Source organism: Simochromis diagramma, unplaced genomic scaffold (genome assembly GCF_900408965.1).
Source record: "Simochromis diagramma unplaced genomic scaffold, fSimDia1.1 OVJJ01000026.1, whole genome shotgun sequence".
NCBI lineage: Eukaryota > Metazoa > Chordata > Actinopteri > Cichliformes > Cichlidae > Simochromis > Simochromis diagramma.
The window spans coordinates 4,556,356-4,582,285 of NW_024386985.1; the positions used below are offsets into that span (position 1 = coordinate 4,556,356).

The window sequence follows — 25,930 nt, forward strand, 5'->3', positions numbered from 1 at the left end:
AAAAATTACATCAATATAATTTTCATGTCAGTTATGCTGCCTCATTCCAGGGAGCACAACAAGCTAAGTGAATGGGGTGCCAAAATATTTGCTCTATGGACTCCTTAATTAAATCTGTCCATGCAATTTGTAAGTGAAGTCAGTCTGAGTCACAACAACAGAGGCGTGTCCAGGGGGGACACATGGGGTGACACCAGTCCCACTAATGCCACTGAGTTCGTTGACTACTGTTAATCTTTGGATGGATGAGTGCGTGGAACAACCAGTACAGCTGTATTTAGACTTATTTAATATTAATATTGCTTATTTAAAAATAGTTGGTTATTTAATCACAGTATATTTATATTTTAAAAGTTTTCAGATTTTAAAATATAAATAGACTGTTTTATAATGCTATATTATAAAAATAAAGCTACCTAGCTGTATATAAGCAATTTAAAGCATCTGCAGAGGATAAAATTATATATAATGAGTGAGCCATAATTTTGATCCAGTAATATCACACATATTATTGCGGATAATGAACTTCCATCTGATTTCCACTGGTCATTCTGTGCACTGCAGTTATAAATTATAAGATGAATTTGACTTTCCAGTGAGCTGCTGTCAGAAGCGCAGACCATGCGCTGTCTGTGTAAATCGGATGTGCGCAAACGTGAGCGCTGCTGTCCGCCGCCATTCAAAACAAACACTGGGCCCGGAACAAGGAAGTCGTGCACCTGTTGCTCCTGCCTTACTGTACCTTTCCACACGTACTGCGCTTTCTATAATCTAAGGTAAGAAACCTGTATTACCAGCTTCTAAGAATAACTCGACTTAAGTATCGATTCGGAAAAACTGCGTGCAGGAACCCGTCGCTGGGAAGGCGCCGACAGAATCAGATCCAGACACATCAGTATTCTGACTTCTTTTAACAGAAGAGTTGTGAAGCCTCATCATGGCAGACGCGGAGGATGAAGTAGTTAAAGGAAGTGAAGAGCAGCAGCAGCAGGCGGAGGAGGAGGTTGATCTCAGCTCCTCTCCGACCCCTCCGGAGGACTCTCAGACAGCTGCTGGCCGCAAAGGGGACGCGCAGGAGCGGCCAGCGGAGAGCGTGGCCACCTCGACCCAGGGCCGTCACCTACTGGTGGAGCCCACCCTGGACCAGTTTAAACTAAGGAAGTTTTTCGTGTTAAGGGTAAAATATCATCAGCGTTTCCTCTTGACGCAAAGTGCTCCCAGTAATATGTCACACATTTCTGTAAGCGCACTGACGCCTGGGTTAGACTTTTATTTAGAATACTTTCATTTTTTTAATACACTATCTTCTTTATTTACTATATTTAAGAGACACTACATATAATTTGTCATTTCATAGGACTCCATATGAGAAAGTAGCTCATCTGGCTCAAAGGAGCAAGCTTCTTCCTGGTTTTAGTCTCGCACTTAACTTGTGGTTGAAACATGCCTAAGCTGTTTCCTGTCTGTGGCTTAAACTCATCAGCCCAGAGTGGACCACACACCTGGGTAACGTCATTAAAAACGTTATTTTTAAGTAAAGATAAAGTATAAAGTGTGCAAAGGTTTCAACAGAACCATGTAAGTAATCTGTATAGCACCAAACATAATAAAGGCGAGTTTATGTTAGAAAAAAATGAGTATATAGGTTGGAATACCTTTTTTTACTTAAAAAAAAGTACCAACAACAAGCTGAACGTTATCAGCATCGCTAAGATTCATTGGAGGCCTGTTGTTTTGGATTTTGATGGGAAATCAGTCATACCTGCCATGTTGCCAGGCCAGCTCAGCACCATCCTCAGATTACAGAATGACTGTCAAGAGCACCTCAATATGAACTCCTAATCTTTTCACTCGCTCCAGCTTGGCATTGAAATAATAAAACATAAAGTGCAAGACTGGCAGAGCATTCAAAACCAGAAATGCTCACAGATGACAGTGTGTTCTGCGCTGGAGTGTTCCCTTGTGTGTTCAAATACCTGACTTACTCACATTTCTACACGCTCGGCTCTCTTCGTTCGCAGACATTTTCACACGCCCGGGCTTCATGCTTGTGTTTATTGTGATTTCGTTTGACACGCACACACGCTGACATTTTACTAGTCCCAGCTGCACATCTGCCTCAAAGATTACCCCTTAAGCTTTCTGTGCACACGTTGTGATTGTCACAATGGAAAATTAGAAAGTGACACCCGTGCATTTCTGTCTCCTCAGCCTGGCACTCTGAATCAGGCCATCAAAGACGTTGAAGCTCTGGTGAATGAGGAGGTAGATGGCAGCGTTCTCAGCGTTTGGCTGATGGCAGAGTGAGTTCATGAGATCATGTTCTGTTATACACCTCCATGTTTGAGTGCGCGGCGCCTTGTGCGCCAAGTGAAAACCTTTTACCTTTACCCTCAACCCCACACCATCACCCACATTTAGCATTTAGAAACACTATTAAACATTTAATAAAGGGCTAATAATTCATTATAATATAGTAGTACACTTGTACCAAAAGAATTTAAAAGTCTTTTTTTGAATGCATTTGTTTTGTTATAACCAGACTGGACAAAAGAGGTGGCACTAAATGAGTTGTGACTAAACATAAGTTTGTTTCCCTGGACTAAAAGGGAAATAAACCCACAGTAGAAACCAAGTCAAACAAAGTAAAAGAGGTCATACATTAAAGAGCAGAAAGGAAACATGACACCCAAAGTGCTGCAACATGTATAAAAGGATGAGTTCTGCTAGTCAGGGCTGTTTGCTTTAACCTAAGCCTAAGTCATTTGTAAAATCCATTTAAATGTTGTATCAGCTTTTACGTTTGAGTTGTTGTTTTATATCGAGGTCGGTCGTTCATTTTCCCAAGGGGCCCATGAGAAGCTGGGGCTGTTGTGGAGGGCCGCACAAATAATCTAAACTCGATTCTGCTCAATATTAATTTTATTTATTGATAAGCTTCTTGGTCTTTGCTCTCTACTTTGTGAAAATTAATTACCCATCCCTGATAATCGATGACTGAAAACCACTAGAATAAATGAGCAATTTCATATTGTGTTCATTCATATGAATTCATTCAAATCATATTCTGTTCTGTCCTGACCTAGCTAACTCAAACTTGAACACAGGTGTATTCCAGTTACTGTAAGTTTTTCATGTCTTTGAGAGAACGATGTGATCGATTTACTAGTGGATAGTCCATTTGCACTTATTTTGAAAGTTCAGTTGCTGCTAATTCGCTAGCCTTTCCTGTCTCGCCACATGCAGGTTGATCAGCTAATAGGTGGCTGTGGCTCAGGAAGTAATGCGGGATTGAAGGATGGTGGTTTGATCCCCGGCTCCTCCAATCTGCATGCCAAAGTAGCCTCAGGCGAGATACTGAACCCCGAGTTGCTCCTAATGCGCTCATCAGAATGTGAATGTGTGGGGTTTTTACATCTAAAACACTTAGACGTAGGAAAAAGTGTTTGTATGAATGTGTGTGTGAATTGTGGAGTTTGTGTGCATCCGCAGGATAAATGGAAAGACAGCTGATATTTTATTTTTGCTATATTTCCAAATGTTTCTGTTCTCATCAAAGCCAAGAAAAAACCCCTCCTCGAATACCTCTTAATCTCAAGCAGAGATAGTGATTGAACACAGAGCAACACAAAGTGACTGCAAGACATTTATAAAGTGCACTCGATGTGATGTCAGGTTGCATCACTCCTGCACAAGCTTTCAGGAAACATTTAAAAGGCTGGCCATGTGAGAATGAATAATGCATCCCAGTTTATGCGGTTCTGGGTACATACACACACACACATGCACGTTAACGCCTGTCCTACATTTGGCCCGCTGTTATCATGGCCATAGAAGCCAGCGTAGGACTTCAAGCAACAGAAAGAGTGCATCATGTGGTAATTTTGCGACTCTGCTGCAGAATTTGCCCCAAGGGAGGCCGAAGACTTATGTCAGCAAAGCATGAGAAATTCCTCAAATTTGGCTTAGCTGAAGGTTGTCACTTGCTTTACAAAAAGTCATCTCAATTGCTGTACATTTCTTATAATAGGGCCATCTTTTAAAAATACACTAGGTGGTGTTTTTTATGTAGGAAAAATGAGAGAAATAATGTTAGTTACACTATTTTCCATCAGTTAATTTTCAGAAAAGCCCCGGAAGATTCTTTAAGTTACTTAAAGACATACTTTACATACTTTGGGTAAATCTGGGCAATTAAATGCTTCTTTTGATTGTCCAGAGATAAAACCTGGTCTGTCCTGTTTTCTAGCTGGCTTTACTTTTAGCATACATAGATCTCATTGTCTCAGGATAGACTTGTGTCTTTTTACAATCTTCATGACAAGCCAAGCCATTTAGAAGCCACTGTGCCTTCATATTTAGCTTAGAGTTGCATGCAACCATATTTCTAAAGGGGCGGAAACCTGCAACAATGTGGCAACCAGAGATAAAGACATGTCTGGGAAATTGTGTGAATTGTGGTAATGATAGATAGATATTTATCTCAGTTTTAAGCAACGCAGTTGAGCTCATTGATCAGCCGCCGCTCACCAACTCCTTTGAGATTTTAAGCTATGCTAACAGTCTGCTAGCTGTAGCAAAAGCTAGCGGAAAGAAAACAAACAATTTTTCAAAATGTACCCTACCAAACAGTGTGCAGGGTCCTGCAGAGGTACTTCCTGTCGGTTTCTGTCCTGACCAACAGTTTGTTTTGTCAGGCTCGAGTGCTTAACAGCATGTCAGCCCACCCACAGTGTGCATCACATCTGTAGCATGCTTGCTGCCCGTGCCCAGTCAAGGTTAACTCATTTCATCGGCACAGTCACAGCTCTTCACCCACACCTTTCTATAAAGCTTTGACTGTTCAGTGAACTGTCTTCTCTGGCTTACGGATGCCAGCAGCAATCAGGAGTGTTTCACTCTGAGGTGACCACGTGCGCCCAGCTCGGTGGGCTGTAAGAAAGGGAGCTTCTCCGAGAGAATCCATGCCACCACGAATTAGCTGTTCGCACAGTGGTGAGGGATGGAGTGTGTGGATGAATGTGTGTTTAATGATGTTTTTTTTGTGATTTCAATTAGTACTGCAAACATTTTTGGAGACATTTTGAGGGCATAAAAGAAAGCCCATTTTTCCAGTAAAAATGTAGGGCTTCAGAAATGCTTACATCCATATTGTATGATCTTTGCCCAGGGCATTTTTATTTTACTTCGTGAACTGTAAGAGTACATAATTGAGCAGCTCTACAATATGTGTGCGTGTGTGTTAACTTTATATGACCTCCAGAATTCCAATCATTTTTGGCTATTTTTGCTTATTTTTTTAACTTGCTTATGAAAAATGTAAAACATTTCATTAAGTGTTTTGTTTTGAAAGGTTTTTAGTGAAGTAATAAATGAGTGAGGTTGATTTTCTTGTTGCTGATGCTGTTTCCTAATACCGCAATGCTGCTAATCCATCTTTATAGCAGGTGAATAAACAAGTTAGTTTACTTGAAGAAGACTGTGACAAGTCAGTGAAAGCAAAATAACTTAAGAATACCTTTTGTTGGAAGCGGTTTGAGTGCTGACATTGTAATATTTGAACACTGAAGCTGAAATATTTTTTTATTTAACATTTAAAAACCTGCTTTTTTCTGTTCTGTTTTTCTTTTTGTTCTTGCTCACACACTGTTTGGTTGTTTCAGAGTGGATCACTGGAACAATGAAAAGGAGCGCATTGTTCTCATCACAGAATTCTCTCTCCTGGTCTTCAAGTACGACTTCATGATGTTCAACTGTGACCAGATGCAGAGGATCCCGCTTAACTTTGTGGACCGCATCTCCCACGGCACCTTCAGCTTCCCAAAGCGCTCCCTGCTGGAGTAAGTCCGCTCATTTTGTCCAACAGTAAAACGTGCCTTCTAAGCTTTAAGCTTTAAGATTCGAGTCACTGAGTAGGGTTAGTGGACTGTAAAAATGACATTCAAAAACAATACGACTGTCAGTTGATTACTAATGCTTTACCCTTCATTCTAATTTGTGTTGTACAGTTATTTCATTTTTAACCTTAATCTATATTTTATTCCTTCCTAGTTAAATTTACCCTTTTTAATTTTTCATATTTATTTCCTATCTTATTCATAGCCTTTTCCTTTTTTGTTTTCTTTAGGTCACGAGCAGTTGTCCAAGCATTTCACTACATATCGTACTGTGTATGACTGTGTACGTGACAAATACAATTTGAATTTGAATTTGAATTTGAATTTATCATCTACAGTCCTGTGCATTTCTTTGCATTTTTCTGGAAAACTTAAATTAGGTGCAGGAATTAATTGAAATGTGCAAACATACATGGAAATACTTTACATAAAGCAAAAACAGTGTTTGTACTATCCTGCCAAGCTTGAAAGTCAATATTTAGTCTGACTTTTATTCGTCAACACAGACTGAACTTTGTTATTCAGCTTTTTTGTCATTTCTTTAGGTAGTCTTCTTTTAGGTAGGCTTCTTAAAGGACAATCAAAGCTCCTTTTTGGATGTTGGCTGCCTTTTGTTTTTTTCTCTATCATGGTGATTCCACACTGCTAAAACAATGTTGAGGTCTGGGCTCTGTGGAGGCCAGTCCATGACTGTTAGTGCTCCATTGTGTGTTTTTTCTATTCAGGTATGTCTTACTGCATTGGTAGTGTGTTTAAGATCATTTTCATGCTAAAAATTAAGCTGTTGCCAATCAGATGTTTTGCAGATGATGTTATCTTTTCAGGGTCTTGGGGGCGCTGGAGCCTATCCCAGCTGTCTTAGGGCGAGAGTCGGGGTACATACTGGACAGGTCACCAGTCTGTTGCATGGCTTCATGTCTTCATAGACACAGACAACCATTTGCACTCACATTCACACCTATGGGCAATTTAGGGTTTCCAATTAGCCTATCCCCACTAAGTGCTTGTCTTTGGACTGTGGGAGGAAGCCGGGGTTTCTGGAGAGAACCCACGCAAACAGGGGGAGAACATGCAAACTGCACACAGAAAGACCTCGGCCTGATAGTGGAATTGAACTCAGGACCTTCTTGCTATGAGGCAACAGTGCTATGGTGGATCAAAATCAAATCATACTTTTCAGTTGTTGTCATTTCATCAGTTTTGACAAGATTGATCTGAAACACAACCCAAACCACGACAGACCATGTTTTACAGGTGGCTCTCTGTACATGCCTACTATGATTTGAACCGAAAATGTCAAATTTGGCTTTATCTCTCCATCAGACCTGTTGTTACTGGCTTTCAGTCCAGTTCTTGTGTCATTTGGCATTCCTCAGCCTTTCCTTCCTCTTTCCCTTCCTTAGGAATGACAGCTGTAAATTCTGCTGAGACCATTCCTGATTAGGCTTCTGTGAACCGTTGCTTCCTGTTTCTTAAGGACATGACTCTACAATACTGTATGCTATAGATAGTTTCTTAGGCCTGAAACTTCTTCTTTTGTCCTGCACTTGCCCAGTTTTCTTTTTTTATCGATTCAGCTAAATTAGAAATTAAAACATAAAGTAGTGGTTCTGTTGTTTAGTGGTTTACACGTTTGCCTAACAAGTGAAAGACCTTGAATCTAATGTTAACAAGGCCATTTCATGTAAAACAAATTTGCCAAATCATACGGAGCTACCTGCTGTGGTGAGCCTTTGTGAATAACAGCTCAGCCAAAGTAGCTTTTTGCTATTAACGAATGCCCAAGGATGCAATTTGAAATCGTTTTTTGCTAAGTTGTCTGATTTGTTTGGGTTAGTTCAGAGAAAAAAGATCAAATAAAACCTCTGAAAATTGTCAGATGCAAGGACTGGACTGAAAATGGGAGAATAAGCAGCTAATATCCATAGAGTAACTGAAAAAACAGAAGAACTATTGCTCAAGACCATTTTAAAAATCTCTCCTTGTCTTGGTCCTAGGAAGCAAAATAAAAAGAAAAGGGGGAGCTCGAGAAATGTCCTGTATGCCTACAAATGTTTGCAGGAATTTCACATTGGTATTCAAACTGAGCAAACAGCGGTGTTAATTAAAGAAAAAAGGTTTTACTGTACAAAATCAAATGGGATTATGACGGTCATTTTAGTCCCTAAACTAGTTTGCTGACTTCAGGGTTAAATGCAGAAGTTTAGAGTGTCGTGGCTCTGAATCATAACCACGAAAGCTTCCTGACACTACATTAAACTACTCTTTGTGGGGTTTAGTCGGTCATTAACAAACGAAAATGTCTACCTGGAGAATTATAAATATTAGCTCCAATTATCTTCACTCTGCTCTAATTTGTTTCACAAAGCTCAATTCCCCGTGAAGAATAAGTCCCTTTGCTTCATCATTAACCATTACGCCTTAACGTTAAACATGCCCGGTCACATTTGTGGCCGGTCTGTAATCATCTCACAGCTGATTTTAATCTAGTATCATATAACACGGTGTCAAATTTAAAGAAACGTTAGAAGATGTAGGAGAAAGTGTGAAATGTGTGCGGCGGATCGGTGCAAGGAGCAAATGGGGACAGCATGGATGGCGAGAGTGTTTGCAGCAAGGTTTTTGAGGGTAAGGAGTGCAGAGCTGTCACTTGGAGCTGTCACTTAACTGATTAGTGGCAAAATTAATGCAGTCCTTTCATCTAAACCTTTTAAAGACGGCTCAGGGGATACCAAACCAACTAAAACTAATTTGATGAATAAAACGTAATGTGCTGTGAAGAGCTTAGAGAGCGCGGCCTTTATTGGAGGTTTTATCTCCGCGCATTACATTAAATTATACATAAAATGCTCGTGGAAGCCACCCGGGAGTCCGGCAGTAAAGAGACGGTTTCAAATGAGAAAGACTGGAGCCTCAAACATTTCCTCTTTCTGTCTTCATCTTCAGCACTCCTTCCCTTTCATTCCCCGTCTTCCTCTTCGTCTCTCCCCCAGGAAGTGTCTTCTTTTTTTTTTTTGTCTAGGTCGTTCCTATTTTGAGAGAAGCCGATCTACAGTAATGTTCATGTATATATGGAAATGAATCTTCCTGCTTCGCTCCTCTTTTGACGCTTCACGAAAACTTTGTTTCCACACGACGCCTTAATACGAGGCCGGCTGGGGAGATGAGCTGCAGTGTTAATGATTCGTTTCTCAGTGATGGAGGAGCTCAGTGGCGAACAGAGAGAAGACAGAGCCAAAGTCATGACGTCATGTCCCCAAAGCTCCTCTATGAGTTTCTGTTCACTCGAAACATGTGTCTCGCTAACACCCCAGGGCTTATGGGAAATGGTGTTCACTTAAGGTTGCATAAAACATGAATTTATAAAAAATAAACAACAATCTTAGGCGACTACAGTCGTATTGAGAAAGTCTTTATTGCAGTGCTGTACTTTGAGCTACCAATGTAAAAGTCAGAGAATCTTCTGTGTGGAGCCGATGTCCAGATGAACATATCCATGTGACTTGCAGTACATATTTGGCTTAAGCCATGTGTTTTTGAATTGTGTCGTGCCTTCACATCTTTGGACACAAAACAGAGCTGTGAAACTATTTAACTGTGATCTGCTGCTGGCAAATTTAATGCAGGTGTTCTAGTTACTTCCTGTGTATTTAAAAACACAAACAATAATGCGGGGAAGTAATGATGGTGCAGTTTGCAGCGTTGTCGCCTTGCGTCTTACATCAGGAAGGTTCCTAGTTGGAATGTCTCTGCTCTCCCTGTAACAGACTAACCCAAAGTCAGCTGGGATTGTTTCCAGCATCTTTCTAGAAACCCTTGACTATATAGGTGGTCCAGAAAGTACTATATGTGTGGGTGAATTAGGATGACCAGATTAAAAAACGCTGTAGTCATCGTTCCATCCACTGGGATACAAAGTGCTCGCCGTATGTTCACTGCATTTACTTAGTGCAAGAGCTGGGAAAATTACATTCAAATACCTGCACCTATTTGTTGTGTGTTGGGATCTGCTCACTATAGTGTAAACAAGCTTTGGATGGTCAGTATGACTGGAAAAGCACCCTTTAAATGCCTGTTGGTTCACATTCCCTTATCAGGAATATGCAATGCTCCACCTCCGTCTGCAATGTTGATCCCACCCAGCGGGGCTGCATTAATCAAATACAAAGGCTTCTTCTTCCTTTATAAATCAAAAAGCTCACAGAGTGATGAAACAATTCTTTTACTGACCTAGAGCAGAGAAATTCTGCTACCTGTGTGATTTTGTGCTGTTTTTCTTCGAGGCAGCCGCAGCGTGATTTGAATGCTGACAGTTGTCATCTGACCACTTGATGTCAGTGTGCACCCTTGGTGAAGGGAAGGTTCAAGTCAGGAGCACGCCACATCACATTTCTTCATGTCATGTCATCATGGATGATGATAGGATCACGTCCAAACCCCTTTCATGGCATGGGATACGGCTCTGGCAAAAAATCAGCACATTGTCTGACCGCAGTGAGGCAGTTTGTGGCATTAAATGTACTACTGTTGGCTACATTTCTATATCAAAGGCACGGTATCAGAGAGATGACATCAAAGGATGACTCTTTAATTTGATTATTTCCATTTTTAGTCTGATTGCCTAAAAGTAATAATACAATTAAAGTTCCTGAGTGAAAGCACTTCTCTTAACAATTGACCTCAAGTGTTCCCAACCTCCTCAGAAATAAGCACATTGTGTGTGTAGTACCTCTTATTTGTGTGTGTGTGTGTGTGTGTGTGTGTGTGTGTGTGTGTGTGTGTGTGTGTGTGTGTGTGTGTGTGTGTGCACCCCACCAGTCTCCCGAAACCTTGATGATGTCACTGGAAACCGTGGAGGTTACATTCAGTATTTTTAGTCCTGATTATTGTGTTTTCTTCACACATTCTCCAGGTGCACCCGTGAAGAAAAAGCACAGTTTCTTCTGCATCTGTGGGGAAAGATGTGTTTTAAGTGCCTTCTTTCCAAACTGTCTAGACAATCTAATTACCCAGCACATCATCTATTTTTTTATTCCCGTCTGAGAGAGCTGGGTGTGGAGGTTTAAAGAAGCCCCGCTAGAGGTTGCTTCAGTAACTGTTGTAAGAAAAAATATATATTTAAGAGGGCTAGAAGTAATCCCAGCTCTGCTCTCCTTTGCTTCTCATCTGGTCGGATACTTTTCTCTCTATAAGGCTTCAGAATGTGTGTAGCCAACTATTATTTAGCCCCCATCTTCATCTGCTCAAGTTAGTTTTAATAAATAAAATGCTTCCTCACTCATACAAGCGAGGTAATTAACTTGTATGTTACAGATGAATGGTGTGTCAAACGTCTTTATTCTGCTTTTAGGCTGTAGTGAAGTCATTCGACCACACCTATACAAACTAAAGCAGCATATACATTCAGACAGCAGGTGGCAGGCAGTACAAAGTAGGTACTTAATGTATCATCAGCAAAACACACAGTTGCAGACCTCATGAGATGAGCATTAAGTGAAAGCAGCTGCAGCTGTTGTAAACTAAAGCAGGCTAATTCCATATATTTGTATTATAACTCAGCTAGATTTTTCAATCTGTACATTTATCATAAAGAAAAATAAGAAAGTCTTTTGAACGTTACCTTTTGAACTCAAACTTGATGGGCAAATGTTCTATAGTTAGTCACATAAATACAAATTTGCAAAAATTGGAAGAGGAGGGAGGTTTTTCACATTTGTATCAGTAAAATTATGGAGAAAAGTGTTAAATAAATTTGTGCAAGTGCCACAGTCAACATCAAGTATGCAGTAAATGTTTGCTGAGCTTGCATGGTCCACCAGTGGATCCTTTATTTCCATTAAGGTGAAGTTACAGTGCTGCAGACATCTTTTTTTTTGGTCTATGGTGTTGATGCTATGAATAGGTAGAATTTGGATTCATTGAAAAGTGAACAGGAAAGAAAACAGAAGCAGAGTTCACCACAGACACAAGAGAAGCACTAAAAATATCATGAGATGGACTATCAACTCATTACCAGGACCAGGACTTAGGAATGTGTTCAGTCTGTAGTCTTTTTAGATCAAGCTAAACAGTAAACCTGAAACACGTGCAAAAAAGGTTCAGTGGGCTTTGCCACAATTGCACTTTTAAAAACGCAAACTGTCCTCTGCATAAAATGCAAAATTAAAAAACAATCAGATTTGAATTTGCACAAGTGAAACAAAGCCCAGCAAAATCACATACGTAACTGTAAGAATATAATGCCTTGCTTTGTAGCTCTACCTGTAGTGCAAGTCTTGTTCCAACTGTAAATACAACAGGAAACAAACAAGCTAAGAAGCCCAAAGCGTAAATGAGGAGCAGAGTGTGTACGCAGGTTGCACCCGTGATGTACAGTATGAATTAATAAACGGCAGTAGACTCAGACTCATGGTTTGGGGCAGGCCGCTGTAAATTCAAACACCTGGGGAGCAGCTTTCAGCCTGTGGACTCTGCTTTTTCACGGTGGAAACATCATTGCCAACAGCCTGCAGCTATGATATCGCAGCGTATGCACGACTGTATGTACAGTATCACGGCTGTGTGTTTTAGGCTTCAGAGGTTGCATAAGCAGTCTGATCATGTGTGCAGCTCAATTCCCCATCTTCTCTTTGTTTTTCTATGTACCAATCCACCTTTGCTTTTCATCTGTTTTTAGTCCTTTCAGTGCAACCTTGTTTGATGGATACATCTATGGATGGCTGACAAACCCGCAGGCTGTGTTGAGCAATCAGACCAGATTTGTTTATGTGCTCTTAGACAATGTGGGACACTTGCCATGATAACTGGAGCTGGGATTGATATTTATCTTGCATGTTGACTTATGAGTCCGAAGCGCTTGAAAGCCCAGTGAGGAATTTATCGTCACCTGCCCTAAAGCTCAGAAAACACATGCGTCTCTTAGGCATGTGTGCATTTTGTATAAACACTGTGTATTAAGTGGAACTGCAATGGGAAGGTCAGGGAAGGGTGGATTTCCCCAGTTTGACCTTTTTCTCGCCTTTATTTTGGTGCAAACCTTGAATCGGCCCTGATTGCCTGTTTTTCCAGTTGTGTGATTCGGTGGCTGTAACGAAATGAGGTGCAGTGAAAGTCCAACCCCAGCTCTGCCAAATAAACACAGTGAAAACTTCCAAGGCCTCTGGCTGGAAAGCCCAGCCCTGCTCTGCCTGTTTGGGCTGGTCCCTCTCACAGTGATAGCTTACCTGTGGAATTCTCCAAAGCTTTTTTATATCCTCATTGATACTCGGGCAATAGGTGCGCACTTTTACAAAGGGCAGTGTGTACAAACCTAACTCCACCATCCTCACCCTTGGAGCTGAAATATAATCAGTCTTTTAGGCTGGGCTTTGCTTTTGTGCCATTTTTTCTTTTTCTACCTGCACAACATTTGCTCAGGAGGAGGCACAAAGTGTTCAGCAGCCACATTGTCATTTTGAAAGCACTTGTGTAAACAGGGCTAGATGATTGCATTATGATGCAGCCCCTCCCTGGGACCGTGACATATCAACAGCTACACCACTATTGTTTAGCCTCAGGTGTTTAATTCTGGTTGGCAGGAAGTGCTCTGTTGCACAAGGCATGTGGTAAAATGAGCACATAGGCATGACAGGTCATTAAGGAAATGAGAACACTGTTGGGAAATCATCTCCATCCTGATTTATTTCTCCTCTTTGTCGCCTTTTATTATATGCAAACCAGCAGGTACGTTTGCCACCAAAAACTGCGACCACTCACGCCACCTTGAGCCGTGACAGCTGCTGACAGAATCGCAGGATCCGTCTCAGGCTGTGTTCTACAGTTGCACTTTGCAAGCGACAGTTTGCAGTTTTTATTTAGTAAATTGCGCAAGTTGTCTCTTGAAATCTTTCTTCACTTCAGGGTCTCTGCACGGTGTTGAACACTGAAAAAACCCGAGTGTTTGTGCCGCCACGCATCCGTGCTACTTAAGCAGCGATGAGTCATGTGTGGGTTCAGTGTTATTTCATACCTGATTGTCAGTGTTAAAAATGTGCAGAAGGTTAATGAGTTAAATCGTCACAGGAATCTGTGATAGCGGGGGTGGTGTGTGGGCATTTGTCTTATCTCCAGTGATCATATCTGCCTTCCAAGAAAAAGTGAAAAACGCATCAGCTGCATATAAACAACATTACAGAAAAGCGTATAACTATAGAGGGGTGTTTAACAAAGAAACGCTAAAAGTTGGACTTGGAAAAATTAAATACAATGGTTTTTTTTCAGGAATATCTTCCATCATCATAAAAGAAATCTTTAAACCACTGCCAAGACCCTACAGTAGACCAGCCATTGCATTAGACACTAACCCCAACAGTTAAACAAATAATCAAGCCATTAAATGTTTTAGTTTCAGATTCAAAATGATAACTAAATTTCCATTCAGTTCAATTTTATTTATATCATAGACCTTACAAAATTAGAGGGAAAACGCCCAAACCTCCCTCAGACAATATCAGTTTCATTTATTCCAGCATCAGCTTGAAAACAGATTTTTTTTTTTTTTTGACAAAAACCCTAAAAACTGTAACGAGATCCCACATTTTACACAAAATAACTTCACACTATACCTTCAAATGACTCAGATCCAAAAGTACTTGGGGCAGCATCTCTCCCCCACCCAAGAGTGAGCAATCCAGTGGTTTCCAGCAGAAAACCTTGGTGCTGACATGGGTGATTGGGACCAACAGATGGGTCAACGGGAATGCAAGCATTGTACTAGGAGGAAGAGAAAGATTAGTCTTAAGCTTTCACAGTCTTACACAGTCTTATCTATTTTCCAACTCTGACCTGTGGTCATGAGATCTGGATGAAGACCAATAGAATAAGGCCACAGGTACAGCGCCGTAATGAGGTGGGGCTCAACCTTGGAAATAGAACGAGGAGATCGACCATCTGGTGGAAAATCATAGTAAATTTACTGCTTCCTCTGTTTTAGTGGAGCTAGTTGTTTTTCGGGTATTTGACAAGGATTTCTCCTGCACACCTACCTTCGGAGGTTATCCAGGCGGGGAGGTTATATATCATCTGGCCTAGGAACGCCTCAGGATCCCCGAGGAGGAACTGTCAAATGTTACTGGGAAAAGGACGGCTGGAATGCTACCATGACGTGTCTTTGGTTCAGGGGAAGATGAATGAATGTATGGATGGTTGGATGATTGGCAGTAACTTCTTCCATACATTTCCAACAGGCAAACTGAGCATAGCTTTAGTTCTGTATGGTCACAGAGTTAATCCAAGCCTGCAGTCCCCACCAATCATCTGATGGATCCTCTCATGTCCTTTTGGAAAATGCAATACAGGATGCACTATGCAAGTTGTCTTAGCCTGCCTACAATTTTTGGTGGCCCTGCAAACAGGTTTGCAACCCACCCCAACCTCAGCTCCTCTGTTTCATTTCTTATTTGTGCCATCTTTGACTTACTTATTTACTCTGTGTTATGAGGGTCTTAATGCTGTTCACAGTGCTTTAGGCTTTCAGTGGGTGTTTGTGTGAAAGTGCAGTTAATCCCAGAACTAAAACCACCAAACATGAATGACTGCAAGTAAAAACTGTGATATCGTTTTGACTAAAGCAGTCTTCACAGAGCTTCTGGTCTTCTTTCACTTTTGGTTGCCTTCACTGTGTAGCTGTTTATGTCTTGCTTTCACGTCTTTGATTTATTGTGTAATGCTTTATGTGTAGTGTTTCTAACTTGCATGTCCTGCAGAACAGGAACCTTCTGCAAACTAGTTTAAACTCAGTCAGTTGACTTAAATGTTCAATGTTACCTGAACTTCTCCTGACATAAAAATGGTGATGCCACCATTTTTGCTTTTGTTCTACTGACGAAATGTTCTGAAGAAAAAGCAAAACATATACAGCAGTTAATTCCCCGCTGCTTTTCTTCTTAATTACCTTTAGAAGGATAATGAAGCTGCTGCAACAGTATTCTTTTTGTTGTTCAACCGCAGATGCAATGGACGGAGTAGTCAAACCTGTTGCAGCAAGTTTGTCAAGCCGCTGTTTTGAGTAAATGTTTATTTGGTACCTGCTGTGTTAAACAGACACTACAAAAAAACAGGGATGGTTGTGTAGCTGGTTTTGTATGTATGGTTATGTAAATCCCTCAACTGTGTTCTAGTTCAGTAGGTCAAATAAGCTCAAAACAACTCTGTTGCAATTACTGCGCAAGTAGATCAGACTTTAAAAAATAAATGTTCATGCCTTCATTTCTTAATTATGTAGCCCCAGTGTTAACTCCAGTACCTCCTCTCTAAAGCTGCAGTCCTGCCCACCTACAACACCATCCGATTTTTACATTTTTAAACCTTTCTTTATCAGACCGCATACATTGTGCTCTGAATCAATTATCTGGGCTTTCACAGTGTGATGGAGAGATTTTAGTGCTGCGGGGAACACTGTTACTCCTCCGTGTTCGCTGAGGTAACATCAGGGGTTAAAGTGGGATTTGGCAGGTTGGAGCCACCTGGGTGCAGCAGGGAAACAAAACATACACCCAAAATAACTCCAAATTATTTTGTACTGTGACATCCAGTAGAGTTTTTCTTGGAGCAGCGCCTTTAACAATAATCAGGTGTTTAATTTGTTCTCCTGTCTCACCTCTCATCTTGGCAAAGCAGCAAATTAATTTCTTTACTAATTAAATACTTAGGAGAGAAGGAAATGTCCCTGGATATTTGTTTTTTACTCCTAGATGTGAAGAAAGGAGAACAAATGTAGGTGTCGGATCTGTACAAAGGAGAAGATCTCAAAGAGTAACATGCAGCATCCTTGTTAACTGCCTTAGCTCTGCTGTATCGATGTTCATGAGCCTTGGGCCACTCGGAAATATAACCAGAGTTTCTAAAAGATATGTGTAAGCTTTTTGCTATTGATGTTGTTTTTTTAAGCTTGCACTTAAATTTTCATTTCCATGGATACCTCAAAACGTTACCAGGTGTTTTTCACAGAGGTTTTGAAATGAATGAAGTCATGTGTAAATTTTCTTAGATATATTTATGATTTGATTTGACTTTCTGAAAGGTGCAGAGGGGCTGCGTGGGACTCTCTTTGACCTTGTTTCTTTTGAGTAGTAGCAGCAGTACTATTAGTGAGTCCTCTGTAGCAGAGTAAACAGAGAATTATGGCGATCTTTGCAAAACGTGGAGCAACACTACCATCATTTCAAAGACGGGATCTGTGAGTGTTTAGACGTCTGTTTGCTCTCAGTCTTCTGAGGTTTCATTAAACAGAAAATATATGACTAGAGGGCTTTTTCATTAAAACCTACAGTATTTACTTTAGAAGGACTAAAGAAAGAACAGCAGAATAAAGAGAATATGATGAGCACGCTGTGGATTACCTCTGAGCGTGGCAAACATGAGATTGCCCTCACATTAAGTATTTACCCCGAGGACAGATCAGTGCAGATTTGTATTATTCTAACATTGTTAATACGAAACCAGCAGGTCTGCTTGTCCCCTTTAGGGACATAAGTGAAACAAAATGATACACAGATATGTAGGAATTAAATATCAGAAGGTTGCTGTGTGTTTTATTTGTGCATGTAAAATGTTTACTGTACAGTGTTTGTCAGGTTTTTTTGGGTACACCTCAGAGCTTTATTTGTTTTTTGAGGCAGATTATTCATCAGCTAAAAATCACTGCAGTAGATAAAATCTAATCAGAACAAAAACTGTTTGTTTGTTTTTTCAGTTTAACAGGCTAATTTCTTAAGAAAATAACTTTTTAATGCTTGATAATAATCTAATTTACGGATTAATACAACCCACTTCCTCTATAACACTTGATATCCTGTTTGTTTGCTTTTAATTGAAGGAGTAAAAAACTGGCGATATAATAAAAAACAGAAGTTTAATCTATATTACTTTAAACCTTTTTACATTGTTTCAGAGCTAACCAGTTAGCTTAGTTGTAGATTATGTTATAATATATCTTATTAACAGCAATTTTGATTTTGATCTCAGCGTGTCACAGATTTCTTTTTTATGGTCATCTTCTACACAAAGAACCTCTAATATGATGGAGAACTCCAACCCTCTGGACTTCCTGTTTCACTGATCTAACCTGTGACCACGAAGACAACAGCCTGCTGTACAGCAGTCCAAATTAGTTTAGCCTAAACTAAACTACTGTACAATTCCTAGTAGGGCTGTGCGATATGACCAAACTTTCATATCCCGATATAAGAATTCTATCGTCCGATAACGATATAAATCACAAAAATGTAACATTTTCTGTAAATTCTGTGAATCTCGTGCAGCTCGTCTTGCGGGAAGTGTTTCCAGCTGCGCGTCATGTAGCTGGAGTCGAGTGTTTTAACCGATGCATGAAACAATACATTTTTAGACATAAGTTGTAACGGCCGCCGTTTTCTTTGTGAGTATTTATTATACGGCGTGCTGCGGGGAAAAGCCTGTTCTAACGTTTGAGTCTAAGGTTTATTTTTTAGCACCTGGCGGCTCTTTTTTATTTTTCATCCGTAAATAATCTGCTCTTTCACGTGATTCAGTTTATTTTGAAAAGTCTGAACAGGATCTTGAGCTTTATTGTGAAAGGTTTATGTGGAACATAAACAAGCGGACACGCGATGTTGTTGCTAACCACAAGCATAAAAACAGGCGCTTGTCCATCCACAGTGTGGTTATATAAAATAAAAGAGAAAGAGAGAACTTTAAGAAATTTATATAGCCACTACATCAAAACGATTAAAAAATATTGCCGTAAACAGTTTATTTTGCGACACCACGAAACAAACAATAGCGTAAAATGAAACAATAGACGTTTTTATATCGTCATCCGATACATATCGTTATATCGAACAGCCCTAATTCCTAGCATTTTCATTGGATAGATGATTACAATTCAATTTGTTTTTCAAATTATTTCAGAACATGTAATAACCAGATAAATTCAGCGGCACATGATGTTCACATCCATGAAAAATCCAGAATGTCAGCTTAGTTTTCAGTTTATCAAATGTCACTTAAAATAATCTTTCATCCTACTCTTAGATCTTTCTCCATCTCTTTTTTTAAACTTTTTTCTCCCTGGAAAATTCAGCAGCTGAACCATCGGCTTGCAGGCAGATGATGATCCAAACAGAAACAGTTTGAGTGTTTGCTGATTTTTTGCTGTTTGAAGCACCGCACTGGAGATTACCTGCCACTCTGCATAGAGCTATTCCATTTATGCTCCTTCCACTTTCATTTTTTATGTTTTAGTAAATTAAAATTTTGAAACATTTGGGTTAACATGCAAAAAAACCCCAAACATTTGTTTATTTTCCATAAATTTTTAAACTGTAACTGAGATTTGATACAAACTCCACTAGGTTTACTAGAAACTGCCAGTTGATCGCTAATAGAACAGAATTAATTGGCTGACTGACAGATCAAACCCCATCCCCCAGGTGTGTGAGGCTGCACTGAGCTGAGGATTTCCCCTCACAGCTGACAGGTTTACTGGATGATGATTTTGGATAAAATTTATGCTGTTTATTTGCATATTATGCAAGAGAAATGTGTGATAAACATTTTTCAGATACAGTTCTGAGAGATATTTGCAGACAGTGAAGCTAAGATAACAAACATTGGAAATATTGGAAAGTCCAGTTGTTCTTGATGGCGTCATTGCTTGGCTGTTTTTGTGTGTAGCTGGGATTCGTCACATATGCTGAATTTCCACAACCACAACTTTATTGACATCTGCGTGCATGAATGCGTTGCAGGGATGAGAAAGAAACACTGTATATGGTATAAGCGGGACTGTGGGATGAGGGTAGCAAGTGTCTCCACACCATGAAAAATAAACCTGCTTGACATTATTTTGTATTTAACTGACCATCAGATTTGACTGACGGTGCTGGAACACAATTCTGGATCATTCTCTCTCACTTTGTCCTCGGGCTGTGTGCCTATGAAAAAGAGTAATCGAGAAAGTGTGACTGAGGGTTCTGGTCCACCGATTGCTGAGTAAAAACACCACTACGGCTGACACGATTCAGTATTACCCAGCCCGAATGCAGTTAATGCTCATTTGGCTTGATTAGGAACTTTAACACTATTTACCTCAGTTAAAACCTGTAAGCAAAAAAATGAGTCAGTGTTTTTTTAAGTGTCACCTGTAATTGTCACCTGTAAGCATCTATGGTATCTGTCTCTGTTTGTGCAGTGAGGCAGCGAAGCATGGCTCCCAGCGCAAAATAACACAAGGACTTGTTTGTTTGAACGCAGCCCTTTTATCACTCATCTGATGAAGGTTCAGTCGGTTGTCACTGGCAGAGGAGAACACTTTTTCATGTTTGTGTTTTGGTGCGTTTTCAGGAGAAACGGAGAAGGGATGCGAGTCTTCTGGGACCGGCTGAGAGAGCCTTCCTTTACCTCCAGGTGGAACCCCTTCGCCACCGACCTCCCCTTCATCACATTCACGTACCACCCCGTGAGAAAGATCAGCGATGTCTTCACTGCTCTCACTGATGTAAGTTGATTAAGCATGCATGGATCTCTATAGAGGTTCGCCACAAATCTCACACACACAAAACATTTTCCAGTTTATCTCGTGATGTAAGTAGATGTGGTTTATTTGGAGTTTATTTCCAGTAGCAGTGTCCTGGTTATAGAATATATCGACTGGACTGGTGGTTGCGCATTGGTTCTATGCGGTGCTTTGCATGCTTTTTGAAGTATCCCCCTGTGTAGGTTTCAGTCTGTACCCTATAGACGTGGGTCCAAGCACTGCACCTTCAATTCCACGTAATCTTCTTTAATCTTAATGTAAACATTTTCCAATAGGAGCTTTTCCTGTGAAGGCTGGCACAGGGTGAGGACTCAGATTTCTCAAAACAGTTCAAGTGTGCAGCTGCATGACTCCCTTCTGTGAGTGCGACATACCTATTTGTAATTTGGATGAATTGATCCATCAAGTGAACAAAAATGAAACCGTGTGCTGGGAGTCCCTGTCTGGCGAAATGAGTCAGCACTGCGAAATGACTAGCTGGAATTAGCCATCAGATAACACCTGATGTGTAATTCATCATTTTCAACACCTAATGAGCTACTGAAGATAAACACCCATCTGAATCTATGCAGGGGTTAAAGTTGAATTTGGCAGGTGGAAGAATCCTAACCCTCACCCCTAGTTAATAGAAAGCAGTGGAATTTGTCAAGTGAGGCAAAACTGATCTAATCTAAGAGTGAGCACAGACACCACAACCGGTTCTTCACCACTCCAACACATTGCATTACTGCAGATTACAGTACCATGCAAGGGTCTGAAGTCATCCCTCATTTCTATGTATTTTACTTCCAATCAGCCATACTTACTCTTTTAATTTAAAAGTGGTCCAGAGCAATCGTTCTTCAGGCTTTCTAATGGTCCTTCTTTGGACACTGGCTGCTTTTTCACTCATATTGGTTCCAATCCTTGTCCCTTGTCCCTTTTAAAAGCGACAAATCAAAGAACAGTTTTTAGAAAACGTTGTTAATCCACCTTGACACTGACCTATGAATCATTCAAACACAAAAAAGCCGACACATAACAAACAGCTTGGCAGTTTTAAATTGTAAAAACGGTCTCCTAACAGCAGTTTGTTGTGAATTACATTTGATGGTATGAAATCACCAGATAATACCAGCAGCACATCGTGTCCTGATGCGCTGTCTGATTAATAAAGATCTGTAAAAGGAATCGCTTTAAATTTACAGCTCATAAAATGTGAGTTCTTAACTTGTGCAAAAAATCTCGCAGGTCTCTCCCGCGTCCTTTCACTCTTGCATCTTTCCCCATCTCTGAGTTGCATTATCATACATTAACATTTTATTTATCAAATACAGCCTCTGTACTTTCAGCTCACTGACAGGCTGTATATAAAAGTAAACAGAAGCATTTGTTGAGCTTCATGAAACGCTGCATTTGAAATTCCGTTCCACTTCAAAACAAGCTGCTTGGTTTTATTTTCACTTCTGCATAGATTAAGAGTTACAAAAAATTGTGTTGTGACACAAGGTTATTGACTTCTGCGTGGATGAACACATGATGGATGAAAAGGAGGGAAAACATCATTTAAAGGTGTTGGAACGGCAACTTAAACGACTGGATTTTAGGTTTCAGGTTAGGGAGACCCTTCGCGATGACACTGAAGAGCATTAAGGGGAAATTTGTGCAGAACTTCAGCATAAGATGTTTATGGGCAGATACTACAGACGACGTAATGTGTGGCGAAAATTAGAGGATGGGTTTTTTTCTCAGCATATGTCCCATATTGTGTTGAGTTGTCGTGTCAATACAGTCAATGGATGCAATTTAGAGTCTTTAATATTTTATATCGCTGACAAATCCAGCCTTTTCACAAACGTGAGTATATTTCGGATTAAACATCTCACTCTTTATTAAGATTCTGCCATACAATGTCATTCTAGCTAAATCAATTGATAGGTTTTCTTTCAGTTAGCATCAAAACAGTCCTTTTATTAGCACCATCTGGCCTTTAACCTCCTAGGACCTGGCGTCCACATATGTGAACATCACATTTTTGGTTATTTAGCCCAAAATACTCAATTTTGCTCTACAAGGGCCTGATATCCACTTACGAGGACATTATGCTGCTACTGTTCTATCAAAATTTAAACGAATATCCTCATATGTGGCTCTTATTTGTCTTAGAAACAAAAATAAGGTAAAAAAAAATCTGGTAATTCTTTGTTTTTACATTCATCGGGTCCCAATCAGCCCAAATATCAAAGAGAAATTAAAAATGCATGCCGTGGAAGAGTTCAGGTCTTAGGAGGTTAAACTAATTAAAACACATCTTCCAGGTTGGAACATTGTGTTCTCAGCATGTTTTCACTGTCTGGTATTTTAGATCACTTGATTTCATTTATTTATTCTTGTCTTATTTGTTTTAATGCTCTTAGACACTTGGGTTTAATCTCAAGAGATTGCTGTTGAAATCAACGTTTAAAAAAGAAGTTCAGAGAATGCGATAGAGTGAGATGCAGAAAAGTTTAGATGTTAATAAGACATCAGTTCTTTTACTTCTTTCACCCCAGGGTGAAAAGCATCAAAGGGAAATTGCTGCACCCACATATTGCACTATTACTCACGCATTTACTCAGGTAGGAGTCATCAGTGCAGTCACAGACACAGCCAGGAGTTAGACCCAGCCTTCACAACTGGTTTGCTTAACAGTAAACCTGTTGCAAACAAGCTCCACCTAATTAAAATAAGTCTAGTTTAATTTTTTTCTGAGATATTCAAGCACAGATTATCTTGTGCCTTCAAACTAAAGGAGTCTGAGCCTATTGTAGGACAACTAAGGGATGGTTCTCCTGAATCCAGACTGGATAGTAATAATGTTCTACATGATCATTCAGGACTTTGTATCTAAGGAGAAGGCTTTGTGATTAAACTTTGGATTTTAAAGGAAACCAATGAACAGAAACTAATATTATGTGGTCTGTCTTTCTTACCCCTGTTACTTGTCTCACTGCAGCATTTAAAATCAACCGAAGTCTTTTTAGAGAGCTTGTACAACAACCTGATAATGAATTACAATAGTTCAGCCTAGAAGTAACAAATACATGAGCTAGTTAGTCCCAGTGTCACTCTGAGATAGGATATGTAACAGGATCAGTATTGATACTGGTCAGATGAAAAGAAAGCAGGGATTATGTTCCTGAGGGGTTCTTTTTAGGGAGAAATAGAAGAAGCTTAGTTTAGAAAATTCATTAAGACATGTCCATAGTTTAATCAATTGATTTGTCATCTGGCTTAATTTCTAAACATAACTGGATATCATCTGCATAGCTTTGAAAATTTATGATACATTTTGTAATATTATCTTAGAGAAGCATGTATATTGTAAAAACATATGAGTCTCAGCACTGAACCCTGTGGAACTCCATGACCAACCTTTATGTGTAAGGAAGACTCCTGATTTACAGGAACAAACTGAAATCTATTAGGCAAGTTTTCAGCTTTTTATTATCTTTCAATCTAATAAATGACCTTTTTCTGTCCTTAAAAAGCTACATATAGTCCTTTGTAGTAAAAAAAAAAAACATAAGCAGGATTTGGGTGTTTGGTGATATAAACGAAAAACCACAAAGCAAAAAAGTGTGCAGACAGCAAAGTGCTCTGAATTCTCTGTATTTCTGATTTTCCTGTTCTCTGGTCCACAGGTCGAAAAGTTTCGTGAACAGCTGAAGGATGCAGCACAGAAAGTCCACACCTTGAAGCCGGTTCCCGGGAAAGCCAATGGCGTGCTGGTCCTTAACCAGCCCATTCAAATCGAGGCCTATGTGGGCTTCATGTCTTTCCTGGGGAACGAAAACAAACTGGGCTACTGTATGGCTCGAGGAAACTTGGGCTTCTAATCTCTTTAGCATTTAATAGAATCATACTGTTTGCTCTTATTTATAAGCCTTTAATTCATGTTAATTTGTTTGCAGGCAGCTCATATTTTACAAAGATTGACAAGAAAATTCTTTTTTTTTTCCTTTCACATGTTTTTTAGTATGTTTAATGTGAGCTTCAAACAACTGTGTGATCACCCCCACTGCTTATTACCAGTGTATGGTGTCTGAGCGCTCAGAAATATCCACATTTCAACACCGCTCTTCACTGGATGATGGATCCCCCGCTGCTCTCAAGGAGCTTTGTATTTGCTCCTCAGTGATATGGTAATTCAACTCTTTTGCAATGAGACTCCTTTCTTCCACCCCCGGTGTCTCTGCTAAAAGCTCATTCCCATGCCATTCAGCCCCTTAGAGATTCACTGGAGCATTGGGCCGCATTTGTCAGCTTAGTTTTATCATTCACATGTATTTTTGCAGTGCATACAGTCCTGGAATTTCCCCTTGATTTGTGTGTTTACCGTACGCTCTGCCTTGATTGGCATTATGTGTTTGTCAGGGTGGAACAGAAATAAAACAAAAGTGGTATGAAGCATGCAGCTCTCTTTATGCAAATTCCTGTACACTGCTTGTGTTTTTGTTTTGTTTTTTTAAATCATGCAGTTAGCTTTACCTGTTTAAGGGGAGTTAAGTTCCAGTGGGTTTAGGAACAGCAACACTACAGCAAACAACTACTGAGAACTTACATGAACTCCTTCCACCTCATCCTCTGAGATTCAGGGAGTTGTTTGTTTGTTTTAAACACCTGTAGTATATTAATAAAGGCATGCAACATTCTATTTTCAATGTTAATGACTCCATATTGTAAAGTATGACTTGCATTAGCATGTGAACTAAAGGTATATTACACTTCTCTGCAGTTGCTGTGTTTTCCACTAGTGGGCGATGTCATGTGTAGTACATTAGTTGCTAGCCTCACCTCTTAGCTATAGACGTTCTTCTTTTTCATGAATCTCATTGACTAAGTTGACTCTGGTCTGACCCATCACTTAATTTTAGATAAGACACAACATGTAAATAAGGCCACTTTAGGGGCACTTGTGGGGGGGGTGACTACACGCCACCGCATGATTGGTCTGCATATAGTTATGGCAATGAGTTTCTATAAATGTTTTGCTGTTATTTTGATTTTTGCAAGTAAATTAAACCCCTTAATAAATAATAAAAATATTTTAATAAAATCTTGGTCATTTTCCTTTTGCGGGAAAAGTTGAAACCCTTTTTAGGGGTTGCGTTAACCTTGATATTTCTTAATTCTGGAAATTTGAACTCCTTTTTAGTTGCGACTTTCTTTCTAAGAAACTAATCCCATTAGTAAACTGTTACAGTTAATGCATGACTGTCTAACCCCTTTGAATTTCTCATGCATATGTGTGCACTTTAAGTCATTAAAGAAATAATAGTTCTTCCCAATAACGATGGCAGATACCATATAGAAAGGTAATCATCATAGCAATAGGAATAATTATACTTACATTAAATGGCTATAGGGGTATGTCTCACATTTTTGTTAGATAGGACTAGAGATGTAACGATCCGATATTACGTATCGGTATCGGTCTGATACTGACCTAAATTACTGG

General features: G+C 39.8%; 1 protein-coding gene across 1 annotated transcript; it reads left to right on the forward strand.

Moving 5' to 3' along the window:
* Positions 1 to 659: 659 nt before the first annotated feature.
* tprg1 (tumor protein p63 regulated 1) lies at positions 660 to 25,200 on the forward strand. Its single transcript, XM_040040411.1, has 6 exons — positions 660 to 776; positions 918 to 1,177; positions 2,212 to 2,303; positions 5,664 to 5,840; positions 20,259 to 20,412; positions 24,114 to 25,200. The coding sequence occupies exons 2-6, from the start codon at positions 938 to 940 to the stop codon at positions 24,306 to 24,308; spliced, it is 858 nt and encodes a 285-aa protein (XP_039896345.1). The 5' UTR covers positions 660 to 776; positions 918 to 937; the 3' UTR covers positions 24,309 to 25,200.
* The last annotated feature ends 730 nt before the right edge of the window (positions 25,201 to 25,930 follow it).